The sequence below is a fragment of the Capsicum annuum genome, chromosome 5, assembly GCF_002878395.1.
Source record: "Capsicum annuum cultivar UCD-10X-F1 chromosome 5, UCD10Xv1.1, whole genome shotgun sequence".
Taxonomy (NCBI): domain Eukaryota; kingdom Viridiplantae; phylum Streptophyta; class Magnoliopsida; order Solanales; family Solanaceae; genus Capsicum; species Capsicum annuum.
The window spans coordinates 220,108,720-220,124,020 of record NC_061115.1 but is presented as its reverse complement, the minus strand read 5'-3'; the positions used below and the strand labels follow the sequence as shown (position 1 = coordinate 220,124,020).

The following is a 15,301-nucleotide window of genomic DNA, read 5'->3' as shown; positions in this document are numbered from 1 at the left end:
CAAAAAATAAAAGAAAAAAAAAATGACAGCAAACAGATAATGTTCTTAACTGTAAATAGTACTTCTACAACTACTTGCAATGAGCAATAGATAAGAGGATAAAAGATAAAGTGATGGCTTCTTATTCAATCAGCTTAAACTATGGAAACTTCTGCAATGGCTTACACTATAATAAACAGCCAATTTTATCAAACTATTTCAAGAATTCCCACATTTCAGCTTTTTTCTCCACCCAAAATGGACAATATTTGAAGCTTAAACAAGAATGTCTCAGAGCTTCTTTTGATAGTGAAGGTTTGTTCTTTTCAAGATTCCACTTTTTTCTGTTAGTTGTCTTTATGATAGTCTTGTCGTTTATTGTGTTTTGATTATCGTATTATTTTGGTGTTGCTGTTCTATTGTGTTTTGATTATTGTATTATTTTATGGTTGTTGTTTTTTCTTGTAGATTTTGCACTGTTTTCCTTATTAGTGTCTGTTCTTTTCAAGATTCCACTTTTTCTGTTAGTTGTCTTTATGATATCTGTCGTTTATTGTGTTTTAATTATCCTATTGTTTTGGTGTTGCTGTTCTATTGTGTTTTGATTATTGTATTATTTTGTTGTTGTTGTTTTTTCTCAGATTTTGCACTGTTTTCCTTATTAGTGTCTGTTCTTTTCAAGATTCCACTTTTTCTGTTAGTTGTCTTTATGATAGTCTGTCGTTTATTGTGTTTTGATTATCTTATTATTTTGTTGTTGCTGTTCTATTGTGTTTTGATTATCGTATTATTTTGTTGTTGTTGTTGTTGTTTTTCTTGTAGACTTTGCATTGTTTTCCTTATTATTGTTTGTTCTTTTCAAGATTCCACTTTTTCTGTTGTCTTTATAATAGTCTGTTGTTTATTGTGTTTTGATTATCGTATTATTTTGTAGTTGTTCTTGTTTCTTTCTTGTAGACTCTGCACTGTTTCCCTTGTTAGTTGTTATGTTGTATGGAGCGGAGTGTTAGCCAGTTAAGAACTCCCACATCCAAAAGTTGAAGGTGACGGAGATGCAGATGTTGCGATGGACGTGTGGACTTACCAGGAGTGATGTGGAGCAGTTACAGCTTACGGAGGACATGACCCTTGATAGGAAGCTGTGGAGGATGCAGACTAGAGTAGAGAATTAATGGGTAGGAGTTTGTTCGTAATAGTAGGGACGAGTGCTTTTGTATGTATCTACGCCTGTAGTTGCTTGTTCGTGATGTTTCGGTGATGTCTTTGATTTCGAATAGATGGTTTATAGTATTACCGTGTGAGTGTCTTGTTTTCTTTATTATCTGAAGTTGTGTCTCCCATTTTTGTTGTGTGCTTTTATGTTGTTCGTCTGTTTGTTTGATTATACTGTTATCTATACTGAGCCAGGGGTCTATCGGAAACTGCCTCTGTACTTCATCTGAGGTAGTGGTATGGACTGCGTATACTTTACCCTCCCCAGACCCCGCTTTGTGGGAATACACTGGATATATTGTTGTTGTACTTTGCACCGTTTCCCTTGTTAGTTGTTATATTATCTTCATTACTACTTCGCACTGTTTTCCTTGTTAGTTGCTATGTTATCCTCATTACTTTGCACCGTTTCTCTTGTTAGTTGCTATATTATCTTCATTGTTTCCTTGTTCTTTGTGCTTGCAATTGCTACACTTGAGACGAGGGTCTTTGGGAAACAACCTCTCTACCTCATGAGATAATGGTAAAGTCGGACCTCACTTGTGAGATTTCACTAGGCATGTTGTTGTTGTTTGTATTTTTATTTCAAGAATTCACATATCTTTTTTCTCTAAGCAAAATGTACACCATTTGAAGCTTAAGGTACAATCTCCTAGAGCATCTTTTGATAGTGAAGGTTTGTTCTTGTCAAGATTCCACTCTTTCCTATTGTCTCTCTTTTTTTTGGGTACTTTTTATAGTCTGTCGCTTATTGTGTTTTGATTATCGCATTACATTGTTGTTGTTGTTGCTTATTTGTTGTAGACTATGGACTGTTTCCCTTGTTAGTTGCTATATTGTCTTCATTGTTTCCTTTTCCTTTGTCCTTGGAATTACTACACTTGAGCCGAGGGTCTTTCGGAAACGGCCTCTCTACCTCCACGAGGTAGGGGTAAGGTCTGCTTCTTTCTTGTAGACTTTGCATTATTTCCTTTGTTAGTTGCTATATTGTCTTCATTTTTTCCCTTTCCCTTTGTACTTGGAATTGTTGTACTTGAGTCGAGGGTCTTTCGAAAACAACCTATCTACCTCACGAGGTAGTGGTAAGGTCTCGGTAGACTCTACACTCCCCAGACCTCACTTGTGGGAATTTACTGGGTATATTGTTGTTGTTGTTTGTATATCTACTTTATTCTTTTGTTTATCAGAAATTTACCCTCTTGTGTTCCCCCTTGAGAGTTATGTGACACTCTAGCTTAGGATAAGAAATCGACGGTAAAATACAGGAGAGATGTTGGGTATATAAGTAAGTAGGCCTTACTCTCTATTGATGCGTTTAAAGTTATATAGGCCTAGGCCCATTACAGATAATATCACTAGTGAGTTGGGTTGTTACATATTTGAGTTTGTAATTTGGTTAAAGAATCGATTTTGATTTGGTTCTTCAACGTTCAGAGTTGCAAGATTGTTGTGGCTTTATAAGATGATAGAATAATGGGGTTCTGAGTTTTGGTTGTCTTTCTCATTCTTTACTTCTCTTTGTAGTTTCTTGTCGTTTGATTTTTGTTACTATCTGTTGTTTCATGTACTTCGGTTATCATATTATTTTGTTCTAGTTACTGTCTACCAAGCTTTGTTATGCTTACACATCCGTTACTTCTTTTCCTGGATTGCATTGGTTTTTTTTTTCTGTGAGCTGGTCTATCGGAAACAACCTCTCTACCTCTGAGGTAGGGGTAAGGTCTATGTGACGTAGTTTGAACCGTCACAATGTTCTAAGAAAGAAATGAAGACTTTTGTAATTTATGTTCTAAAACATGTCATAGCATTTGTATGGCTATAAAACTCTTGAATTTAATAACGTTAAACATGCCATAACATTTAAATGGTTATAAAAGCTTATGTTAAAAGAGTAAAATGGGAAGTGCAAAGTCAATTCTTTCTAAATTTAGAAGTGTGTAATTCTTTTTGGACGGACTGAAAAGGCAAGTGTGTCGTATAAACTAGAAAGGAGGGAGTAGTACTTATTTGAAAACTACGTAATAATGTTCTAAAGACTGCTTCCAACGATCTGCAACACAAGCAATTCTGACTTACCGATGGTTTATGTTGCTCGGATTCTTTTTAAGTAACGCAAGGTGTGTGTCAGTTCCTAAATTGTCGATGATGGAGTAATATTGCTTTAAAATTGCTGCCGATGATGATATAGCTAGACATAATTGTTTTGACCTCAGAGAGTATACGCAGGTAATATGTAACATCTGAAACATTCCTACCGTAGGTGTAGAAAACTGTCAAATCTCACACTAGCGGAGTACTAGAGAACCATCTATGATTTGAATGATAATGAAGCATCAGGTTCGCCTTATAAACCAACGGCAAGATAAACTTCTGAGGTCCGAGGACACATAGAGTCCACGACCTTTGCGTTATATCAAGAATCGAACTTCTTCTTGTTCTCCATTTGTTTGGTATTACAACAGGCATTGTGACATTATAGGTAAGGATAGAACCTAATAATTTTTGTATCTCATACCATTTCTGTATTATGGTTGATATACAACGCAAGATTCATAATTTAAAAGGCGGCTGGTGAACTAAGCATCCTGCATTCATGCATGCTCGGGGGAAGGGCGTGATGTAGGCAGCTTACCGTGATGCAAGAATTTGTGGCTGATTCCACGGCAGGAATCAGATACAACTTTACCATTGCTCTAAGGCTCCCCTTCAGCAGGATTTATAATTAAATATGTAGAAAGCAGGAGATGTACGCATGATCCTTGCATTTCTTGAGCTATTCGTAATTCATTTTCACGCGACTATAAATTTGTTGTTATGTTGAATTATCTACAAGAATCCATGTTTTCTAACGTGTTTCTATCATTAACTTTGTAGATGTGGTTTTGAAGCCATTGTTCATTTGAATTGTTTTTTCTTATTAGGCATCTGTTTGTTTTTCTTGCAATTTCTTCTGAACAGTTTGTTCTTCGCGTTGCCCTCTTGCAGGCCTTCCCTCTGAAATTACTGAAGATTCTAAGTTTGTTTCCATTAATCCCGAAGACCCAAAATTCGGTCCACCTGTAAGTTCTGGTCAGTTATTTTACAGTAGCATCAGTCATTTTATTCCTATATTCCATTTATTTTGGTTGATCTATGTGGAAAATACTAGGAAGTGTAATGAACGTTTCCTTCTGTATTTAACCCTTTTGTTATAAACACAAACATGGACAGCGTAGAGACGGCATATGTAATAGTGTCACTTGAAATGTTAACGTATTCAAATTTTCCGGCATTTCTGAAGGAGCTGAAATTTTTTGAGATTTTGTCTCGTTGATCTAGTTAAGAAGCGACTGCAATGAGACGGATGTTGTGTCTTAACGGCTTTGTACAATGCTGTTAAGAGCCAATACCAGATGATGGCGGTTTATGTATGGCCTTCAAGTTAGCGATTTAGCATATATTTGGTGTTTCTCTGGTATACTTTGCTCGATTTTTTTTAAAATGAACGACTCAATGACCCATTTTACAGGCTTTGTTGTTGCTGGGCTTCAAAGTGGACGAGGCAGCAAAGGTAATTTCTAGACTTATTACCTTTCACATGTTCGTGTTTGGCTGTTCTATGAGATTTATGCGTTATAACATTACTCGCCATTGGTGAATCAGTTTTTTCGGATCAAAAAACATGTTCTTCTTAATGCTTTACATATTAGTCGTAGAAATGTAAAACAGACAAGAGTAACCATATCTACGTTATTGCGACATGCTTCTTGGACAATAACTAAATTTGCATCCTCGGTATTCCTTAGTAACGATAACTGATCCCGCTATGTTTATCTTGTTGCAGATACAGCAGCTTTTGAAGGAGATGGATGGTGAATTCCTCCAGGTAAATTTTACTGGTTCGCCACCGCTAGTGAGTTGATGTGTTGTTATTATCTTCCCTGTACTGAATTTGTATCTCGCGCTCACACTAAATGTCATTTTCGTGCTTTCTAACATGAAGTTTCATTTAATACAACATATACTGCAGATAATCTTTTGTACCGAAGACATGATTTCGCGCACACTTTGGGAAGCAGTTAACACGAAACAGCCCAATTTAGATGCTTCAAAGGTCAGATAACAGAACTATTGATACAGTGAAAGTGTACTCATGTTGGTACGCGTACATTAGATCCAGTTTTCGCTGGAAGAGTCTTTTTAGTCCGTTTACAGATTTGTACGTCAGTAGAAAACGTAGAAACTTCTGGTGTTCGAATATCAAGAGTATTTGCATATCAAAATGAAACGGTTCCAAATAGAACGAAACAGATATGAGGATCATATAGCTGACTACAACTAGCGTGGAATAGGTCGTGGCCCCTTGTTTCATTTACGCTTATCCGTGTGTTTACTCAGTTGATAAAGTGTCATATGCATCGCGAAGTTGCTTGTCTAAGCGACAAACTCATCCCTGGTATCATTTATGCAGATTGCTAAACAGCTTCCGCGAATTTGCTTCCTGTCTGGCCTTACCGGAGAGGAGATGATGATGTTTATTGATGCATTTGACGAAAGTGGTAAATAATTTTTTTTTCCGCGTGCATTCACTGTCGAAATTTTTTATCTTTCTCCTTGCATTCACAACCGAAGATCTTAAAATTAACTAAACGATTATGTCTAAACAAAGAAAACTCATTATACAGAGAAATACAGGATAATCTTGAGTTCTAGTATATATATAGGAAAAGCAGATATTCATTAAACCTTCGAGATAAGCATCCAGAACCCTCCCGAACTATAGTCAAAGTTGCTCCGACGCACTCCAACTTCACAGAGGTCCTATTACCCCCCCACCCCCACCCCCACCCCCACCATCTAAACTCAATTTTAGCGTATTTTTGTCACCCTTTCGTGCTGATGTGACGCCTTTATTACATAAAATGGGACCCACGTCAAAGTTGTCATCTCAGCTAAAAAGGCTGACAAAAGGTGTCACGTCAGCTAAAAAGGCTGACAAAAATACAGTAAAATTTAGTTCGGGGGTCTATTACCCCCGTGAAGTTGGAGTGTGTCGTAACAAATTTGATCATAGTTCCGGGGGTACTAAATGATTTTCTCTTAAACCTTCTATTAGGAAAATCTATGAGTATTTGAATGCTCTCTTGGTTCAGCAGAGGCGGAGCCAGGATTTGAAGTTTATGGATTCTGAACTCTGGTCCGTTTAAGGTATTTGGTTCTAAATCAATATATTTCTTAAGACAAATGTAGGATTCGGACCAAAGCTACTAATTTTCTTGGCATAGCGATGACAATCAACGCTTTAAAATGATAAAAAAACGACTGATTTTTGATTATTTATAAACTATTTTTCCGTTCAATGTTGCCTCTGAGATCGATGATCTTTCACATGATCATACTCAACGGCAGATGTACTTTGGAAATTATGCGTTCAGAATTCAGTATCTGGTGAAAATGTAGTGTATTTTTTTTCACATATATATATCTATGTTCCGCGTTGAAAATACTGAGTTCAGTTTAACACACGTATATACTTATGCGCAGGACTTGAAGATCCCGTCTTTGCTGCTCTTGTTCCAAACAGCGCGGAGAAGCCATTACAAGAACTAATCGATGAGATTATGGGCGATCATGAACTACTTGTAAGGCTTAGTTCACTTCGTTTTGCTATACATGAACCAATATATGCTTCAAAAAAAAAAAAAACGCGGAATTAGCTATGAACTTCATCGCTAATCAACCATTAAACAGCTCGTAGGCCATAGCTAACAAGATTTTTTGATAATCCGCCACTAATTCATCGGTAAATAGGATTAGCTATGAATTTTTGCTGTTTAGCGACAGAAGTTACCCCTGACTAGTTCACTTCCTTTTGCTATACATGAACAAATATATACTACAACCCCCCGAGATAAGCATCCATTAACCCCCGAACTATGGACAAAGTTGTTACGATGCACTCCAACTTCACATGGGTCCTATTACCCCTGAACTCAATTTTAGCGTATTCTTGTCACCCTTTTGTGCTGACGTGACACCTTTATTACATAAAATGGGGCCCACGTCAGCTAAAACAGGAGTTGGAGTGTGTCGTAGCAAATATGGTCATAGTTCAGTGGGATACTAGATGTTTTACCGTGAAACTAGCTTCGAAATTCATTGTTAATTAGCCCGTAGGCCGTGCCAACCGGATTTTTTTGGATAATATGTTACTAATTCATCGTTAAATAGGACTAGCTACTAATTTTTATTGTTTAGCGACAGAAGTTACTTGATTTCGATATTATGTTCTTTGTATTTATACATAATATCAACAGGTTTTTCATCATCTGATATTTGCTTTATTCCTTGCAGTCTGCTAGAAATTCAAGCTAGATAATGACTGTTAGAGTTGTGCCCCGAATTTTGTTGGTCCGGCCCTGAAAGTTTCGCGGTGCGACCCATGTTTGTGATTTTCAATGGGGTCTGTGGTGGTAGCGTAGAGATCGGGCCGATAGGCCTGATCCCTGACTTATTTGTACGCACTTACTATATAAGTGCAATTAGTGGTCTTACGTCATTCTCCACATTGTACTCCTCTCCTTTCATAGTGAAATTCCTCTTCCTCTCCTCCGCCCGTGGTTTTTTCTGCAAGGGTTTCCACGTAAATCTGTGTGTTGTTCTTGTTTTTCTTTTACTTGTGGTCTGCTTATTCTGTCCAAATAGTAACAATGACAAATAGACATAATTAAGCCGAGTTTCGACAAAAGAAGGGATGCAACATGAGGACTTCCCCGGGCGAAAAAGTGTATGTTCTACAAATTTTGATGTTAAATATTGCAATCCTTCAAAGTGCTTGTAGGATTATTAAATAATAAATGAAGCGCATTATTTCATTTTTACACTATCGATATATTTAGTATGGTTTATTATACGTTGTAAAATGCGTAGGAGTGTTACAAACTTCTGATGCGTCTATTTGTGTTAAGGGTCCTGAATAACATGTAGCTATTATTGAAGTAATAGAACAACACTCGATTGCTTACTAACTAATGTCAATATGTAACTAATACTAATATAAGTTATGCGCGAATCTTTATATATAATTTTATTCAAAACAGAATTAGAAATAAAAATATATATAGTGAATACGACCACTAAAGTAAGACCTCCCTACACATTACACCCCTACATTATTATTGACAGTATAAATAACCTCAGCATAACTAGTTCGTAAACCAAAAGACCTTTAATGCTAACACACTATTAAAAACAAAATGTTTGACGGACGTTTCTGATGTATGAAATTGGTTGGAAATATATTGAAAATGCTAGGAATTCCTCATCGTTCTCCAACTCAACCATTTCATCATTGCTTCTAAGTATCCAAGCCTCAATTCCATCATTCTTTCCATTTTCCACAAGAATAATTTGTTGCTTATTCAATGAGCTAATAGTGTCAATAAATGGAGCAACAAAATTAGGTTTTCCCCATCCAAAATCAACATCATAAAGTCTAAAATTACACCAACTTGAGAACTTATAAGTATCTAATTGTGACATCAAGCTCCCAACTTGTGTTATCATATCCACAATACAATCAAAAGCATCATCACCTTCCAATGCCTTCAAGTTTTCACTATTCATATTCTCAAACATCTCTCTCACTATTCCCAACAAGTGAGGCAATTCCACTTCATCATCACTCATTTGTAGGACTTCACTATTTGCTACAAACACCAAATTCCCAAAAGCATTAGGCAATTTTGGGTCAATCCTTGATCTCAAGTTCACAAGATGTGACACCATGAATGGCCTTGAGCTATGTCCCTTTGCTCTTCTTGTTGCTAAGATCATGTGCTTCCATATGAAAGTTGTTAGTGCCTCGACTCGAGTTGGATGAGGTACACTTTCACTAGACACTTTCATCTTAATGTCTTCAATTGCTTTGGCATTGAACACGAATCTTCTAACGAGGGACTTTCCCTCGTAGAAAAATATCTCTTTTTTCATCTCCACAAACTCCTGAGGAAGATGAGTTTGAGGTGGGAACAGTCGCGATGATGATGTGAAATCAAGAGTACTCGCGATCTTTTCAATCCCATCATCATCATCGCCACGTGCAATCTTAGCCCATGTGTTGAAAAACTTGTTCATGGTAGCTCCATCTAAGAGTTTATGAAACAAGACTCCACCAATTGCAACCCCACCACAATCAAACCTAGTAACTTGTATAGAAACTAGGGTTTCAAGAGTTTGAACATATATAGTTCATCTTGCTACCCATGCTACCATTTTGCGGAAGGAAGTTAATGAGTTGTGATAGATCAAGGTTTCTAAGAAACTCATCTAGACTAACACCCTTTACGCGAGCCTCCACGTAAAGAACTCCCTTATCATTACAATCCACAAAAGCTGAATCTTCTGAACTGAGCTCGCCAGCAAGCGGATGGAACAGTGTTAGGGTTTCCGAGAGGCAATTCTTGAGACGACTGCCAGTAATATCTGCATTATTTATTTCTGAAAGCGGGTTGTTGTTTTTGTAGAAGAAGATAGGTGTGATGCATATTTCACATGCTAGTTGATCAAAAAGGGATTGTTTGTGTTTTGTTAGGTTTGGAGGTGTTGGTTTGGATGGTTTCACTATTTCCTTAGAGAGGATAATGATTTCCATAATGCTAAAATTAGTTAGTTTCTACTTTTGTGATACTCCAAATGGTGTAAGCTTGGCTTTATTTATACCTACTAGAACATTAGAAGGAATTAATATCATGAAGATAGATTTTAAATTAATTAATTTTGACAATATAATATCAGACTTTCAATAAATTTATGTGTGCTAATTTGGTCTTCATTTACTATAATTTATTGAACATGAACTATTTTGCTAGCTATATATTAATTGTGCACTATTTCCTTAGAGAGGATAATGATTTTCATATTGCTAAAATTAGTTAGTTTCTACATTTGTAATTTTCCAAATGGTATAAGCTTAGTTATATTCTATTAATACTTAAAAGTAGAAGGAATATGTTGTGAAAATAAATTAGTAATTTTGCCTAATTAAATGCTTGACAGACAAATTGGCCTAGTTTCTTTGAGTAGTGCCAGTATAGCTACTCACTAGAGCTACACATCATGACGTCTAGATTTAGTAGTGCCGTCCCTGGATGCTACATCCTTTCATGATGTAGGTTTCAAAGCTTATCCTCATGATTCGTTTCAGTATCAGGATTTCACTCGAGACAGCAGCTAGCAAGTGGTGAGGGGCTATGTTTATTTCTTGCAGTTAGATTTGGGTTATTTCAGTTTTATGGTATTTATCGGGCCATGTTTCAGCTTAAGATTTTTATTCATATTGTTAGAGACTTCGTATATATAGTAAGTCAAATAAATATTTTCGTATCATATTTCATGACTTAAAGTTTTAGATTGTTGATTTCTTTGAACTTCATAGCTTATGGGCCTATTTTTTGCACTTTATTTGTGACTATATGCTTATGATGGTACACTAAGGGATCATCTCGGGCCTTCATTGGTCTGATGATGATACAGGTGCCAGAGTACGAACCCTTTTTCATGAAGCCAAGTTCAAGACATATTCAAGGAGATGTTGAAGGGTGAAGGAGGACTTTGGACACTCCAAAACGTATACTCTAAGGGAGCCTATTTCTTGACTTTCATTAAGGGCAAGAAGGACTTTTACACTCCAAGGGCGCTCCGCCCCACCTTTAAAGCTCATTAAGGGCATTTTGGTCTTTGTATGTAATAGCTATAAATAGACTTTTAGATTTCTATTTTCATTAGTTATTTGATGAATGTTGAGTGAACCCTTTCGAGACTTTTCTTTCTTTCTCTCTTGTGAATAGAAACCGTAACTTGGGCATCCTTGAGTGTGGAATCACTAGGGTTGCAAATTGGCTTAGAAACGTTGTTGCTTTGGGGAGTTTTGAGTCTCTTTTGTGTCAACGTAAGAGTTTGGTTTTATTGGATCTTATTGAAGTTGTTGACATTGTCGTATAATTTTACTTTGTCAGTCGAATCAAAAGGTGTCAATGGAACAAACTTCTATCATGATTTTTTTTTTTTTTGGTTTTTCTATTTCTTTGTTGCATAGGAGAGATAATTGGCATCCGTAGTTGCATTTGCAAAGCACGTATCCAGCATATCCTCATCCTTCAGATAAAATTAGCTAAAAAAGAAAGTAGAAGAATATTTTTGACCCTTTACTCCTAATTTATTTGTGCTAGGTTTGGTCCTGTTTTGCTTTAATTATTGAACTAAATCTAGAAGTCATATTTGTTAGCTCGATTGATGTGTATTCATACATGTTTATAGTTTATATGTCTAAAGAAATTAGGCCAATTGATGTGTCAAGCAATTAGGTAAAAATATGGAAATTAGGCCAAATGATTTCATATCACATAGCCAGAGGGCTGTATAGGGTGAAAATGATTTACCAAGGATTGGGCCAATCGGACCATCTTGGGCCGGGTATGAAGAGAATCGGCCCCTGACGGAGCCATGTATGAAGAGAATCGGCCCCTGACGGAGCCATCTTGAGAACCATAGACAACATAACGAGGTGTCTGCTCAGGAGAAAGGGAGATCGCCTGAGACCAGCTAAGGACGGTGACTGTTTGCTAGCGGACAAACGGAAGGATATTGTGTCAGGGATTCCAGAAAGCACCACCGGTACTCGGTAGAACTGCGTCTGACACTGGCTAGTGGGTTGGTTGCTCTCCAATAGCACAAGGATGAGTGGCAATATCCCATTGGCCATAGGTCAACCTTTGTGCCCTATAAATAGGCACCTCCTCCCCTATTGTAATCATCTGATTTTTGTTCATCCTCATCATATAAGCAATAAAATATCTTTAGATTGGCTCTTAAGAATTCTCTATTTTCTTAAGCATTCTTACTGTCTTTTCGTTATTGTACTTGAGTTCGGTCACATCCTGCCTATAGCTGAAAGGACCTAGCACTCACCTTTTGATTCATTCCTAAATCTCTGTCTATCACGACCCGAGCTGGTGCCCTAGCCGCGATGGTTATCTCGAACCACGAAGACCCGAGAGACCCCTTAGCCTACTATCATAAGCATAATTCATATGGAAAAAAAGTGTGGAAGATAATTTGAAACACGGTAGGGCTTTTAGTGCAATGAAAGATAATACGTCATAACATCTATAAAACATATGGGCATAATACGAAGAGCTTCAATTCATGCTTGTAAAATATTGACTCAACTCTTTGCTTTAGTTCTGAGCGAGATGGTACACCCTACAATTCTGATTACCCACGGGCTATATGGGTCTGCCCTTGACTCGGCGGCCAAGCCCCCAGCCCAGGTTTGCCGCAAGAGATAGAGTCTCTGATCTCTACTACGCCACAGGGCCTTCGCTAGCGTACAATCTCCTGGTTTAGGGCAGAATAAGACTCGTGACGGCAAAACACTATTTCGAACAATGAGTTATCTAAACTCGTGCCTTCTTCGGGTAACCATCTAACTCCTCTTTAAGCCCAAATTTTAGCCTCTTAAAATCATACTACATGCTTATAAACAATTTTTCTTATTCTGTTAAGGGCATATCATAACAGGGTATCTTCATACCCAGACTTGTAAGTCATTCATATCATACCACATCATATCCATAGCCTTTTTTATTCAAAAGCATGTTAATGACCACCCAAAAGATTTAAACATCACATTAGAGAAATCTTATATCAAATATCATATGAATTTATGCAAAAGACTCTCTTCAATACTTTAGCATGTGGTGGTCAATTCTTACATAAAACATATGCAATTTCTTCATTAGGACACGGGCCTCTAGCATGAGAAGTACCTCTTTGAAAACGTGCAAAACAACCATGCATAATAGTTAAAGAGGCATTTAAAACTCAAGAAATATAATCATTCATAAAGCAACCCCCAACATTAATTATACGTAAATCTCATGTTAAAAAAAAGGGGACTTATAATTCATGCTCTCAAACCCATTTCACAATTCATAACATGACAATAAATTTCATTATGCTAGAGGAATTTCTTAAATCACTTTTCAAAACTCATAACATATGTACCATGACCACAATTCAAATTCATGGAAAAACCTCCTATTAATTTCACAATTTCATCAAACATGGGTTCATGATGCATGCTCTTCAAACGATTCCAAAATTCTTTTTCATATACATAATTATATATCTTTAAAACTTATTAAAATGATAAACTTACGCCCATGAGATTTAGGATAGTCCCACATACCTTAAAATTGAAAAGAACGTTGGAAAAATTGACCCTTGAAGCTTAAAATCCTCAACCCTAGGTAGTTTCTTCTCTCTTGCTTAAGGAAAGATGATTAGGGATTTTTTTATGAGGTGATATAACATATTTTAAGACCTTATATTCGTCCATAAAGGGTTGGGAACGGTTTAGGGATGTGAAAAGACCTCAATGCCCTTAAAATAAATCAAAACGGAACACTTTTTTGCCACCCGAAAGAAATTTGCGACATGGCTCCATCGCAAACCTGAGGGTTTGCGGCGCGGGCCCAAAGCAAACCTCAAGGTTCGTGGCGCGTACCCAACGCAGACCTGAGACAGTGTCTCACTAAAACACTCATAACTTTTGATTTGAAACTCGGATTGACGAACGGTCAGTTGCATTAGAAAGAGGATTCGAAGGAATTTAATTTGATATACAGTGGAAAATTTAAATCCTTATATTCTAGGTGTAATGATCGTTGGAAGTTGACCCAAGAAAAATTGTATACTAAAATTCGATATTTAGGAAAGTGCTCAACTTAACTTTAAGCTAGGTGATATTTAAGACTTCAATCCATTCGCGAAGATGTTTCCACCCTAAGGAATCATTATTCACACTTTTTTCTAAGTAGAAACCAGTGGGTTTGGGTCTATATACGTAGAAACGATTGTTCAAACTCTAGTCCGAAAAATATGGGGTGTTACACTGTCTTGCTCAATTTATTTTATTTGTTTATCTTATTACAAAGGTATACCACTAACCCACGGGAAAGCTAAAGATCATAATGCATGCTCTTGACTCATGAACAAATTCAACTGTACCAAAACGATAGTAAACAAGGGTCATATTGGACTATGGACCCTAGGATTTGGAGATGCAAATGCTAGAAATTCCTCATCTTTCTCCAACTCAACCATTTCCTCATTGTCTCTAAGAATCCAAGCCTCAATTCCATCATTCTTTCCATTTTCCACAAGAATAGTTTGTTGTTTATTCAATGAGCTAATAGTGTCAATAAATGGAGCAACAAAAATAGGCTTTCCCCATCCAAAATCAACATCATAAAGTCCAAGATTGCACCAACTTGTGATGTACTTATAAGTATCTAAATTTGGCAACAACTTCCCAACTTGTGTAGCCATATCCACCAGAAAATCAATAGCATCATCACCTATCAAGGTCTTCAAGTTTTCACCATTCATATTCTCAAACATCCTTCTCACTATTCCCACCAAGTGAGGCAACTCCAATATTAGTCATTTCTATAACCTCACTATTTGCTACAAAGAATAAATTTCCAAAAGCATTAGGCAATTATTGTGGTTCAATTCTTGATCTCAAGTTCACAATATGTGTAACCATGCATGGTCTTGAACTAATTCTCTTTACTCCTCTTGTTGCTAAGATCATGTGCTTCCAAATGAAAGTTGTTAATGCCTTGACTCGAGTTGGATTAAGCACATTTTCACTAGACACTCATTTTAATGGCTTCAATTGCTCTGGCATCGAATGCTAATCTTCTAAAATGAAAATAAAGTCATTCAAAGTTTTCAAAAATGTTTTCAACCCTATCATCATCGCCACGTGCAATCTTAACCCATGTGTTGAAAATTTTACTTTATGGTAGATCCATCTAAAAGTGCATGTAACAAGACACCACCAATTGAAACTCCACCACAATCAAATGTACTAACTTGTATAGAAACTAGGGTTTCAAGAGTTTGAACATATATAGTTCATCGCTAGCATTTTGCGGAAGGAAGTTAATGAGTTGTGATAGATCAGGGTTTCTAAGAAACTCATCTAGACTAACATCCTTTACGCGAGCGTCCAAGTAAAGAACTCCCTTATCATTACAATCCACAAAAGCTGAATCTTCTG

At 36.7% G+C, this 15,301-nt stretch overlaps 2 protein-coding genes and 1 pseudogene across 3 annotated transcripts; 1 reads left to right on the top strand and 2 right to left on the bottom strand.

The window, feature by feature from the left end:
- Positions 1-26: 26 nt before the first annotated feature.
- On the top strand, positions 27-7,780 carry LOC107871434. Of its 2 annotated transcripts, XR_007055600.1 has the most exons (9): positions 27-294; positions 4,177-4,250; positions 4,700-4,741; positions 5,015-5,056; positions 5,201-5,284; positions 5,642-5,729; positions 6,287-6,378; positions 6,715-6,812; positions 7,525-7,569. XR_007055600.1 is itself a non-coding variant. In XM_016718365.2 (8 exons), exons 1-8 carry the CDS (start codon positions 114-116, stop codon positions 7,543-7,545), a joined length of 630 nt encoding a protein of 209 aa, XP_016573851.1. In that variant the 5' UTR covers positions 33-113; the 3' UTR covers positions 7,546-7,780. The 2 variants fall into 2 exon arrangements, 1 of the variants encoding a protein (XP_016573851.1); XM_016718365.2 differs by lacking the exon at positions 6,287-6,378 and having other exon boundaries at positions 33-294; positions 7,525-7,780.
- A 158-nt stretch (positions 7,781-7,938) lies between these two features.
- Positions 7,939-9,873, bottom strand: LOC107872215 (stemmadenine O-acetyltransferase-like). Its single transcript, XM_047412855.1, is given in 2 exon segments — positions 7,939-9,417; positions 9,419-9,873. Coding segments are annotated over 2 exon segments (1,407 nt in total). The 5' UTR covers positions 9,824-9,873; the 3' UTR covers positions 7,939-8,415.
- A 4,346-nt stretch (positions 9,874-14,219) lies between these two features.
- LOC107872216 overlaps positions 14,220-15,301 on the bottom strand; it is a 10,400-nt pseudogene continuing 9,318 nt past the window's right edge.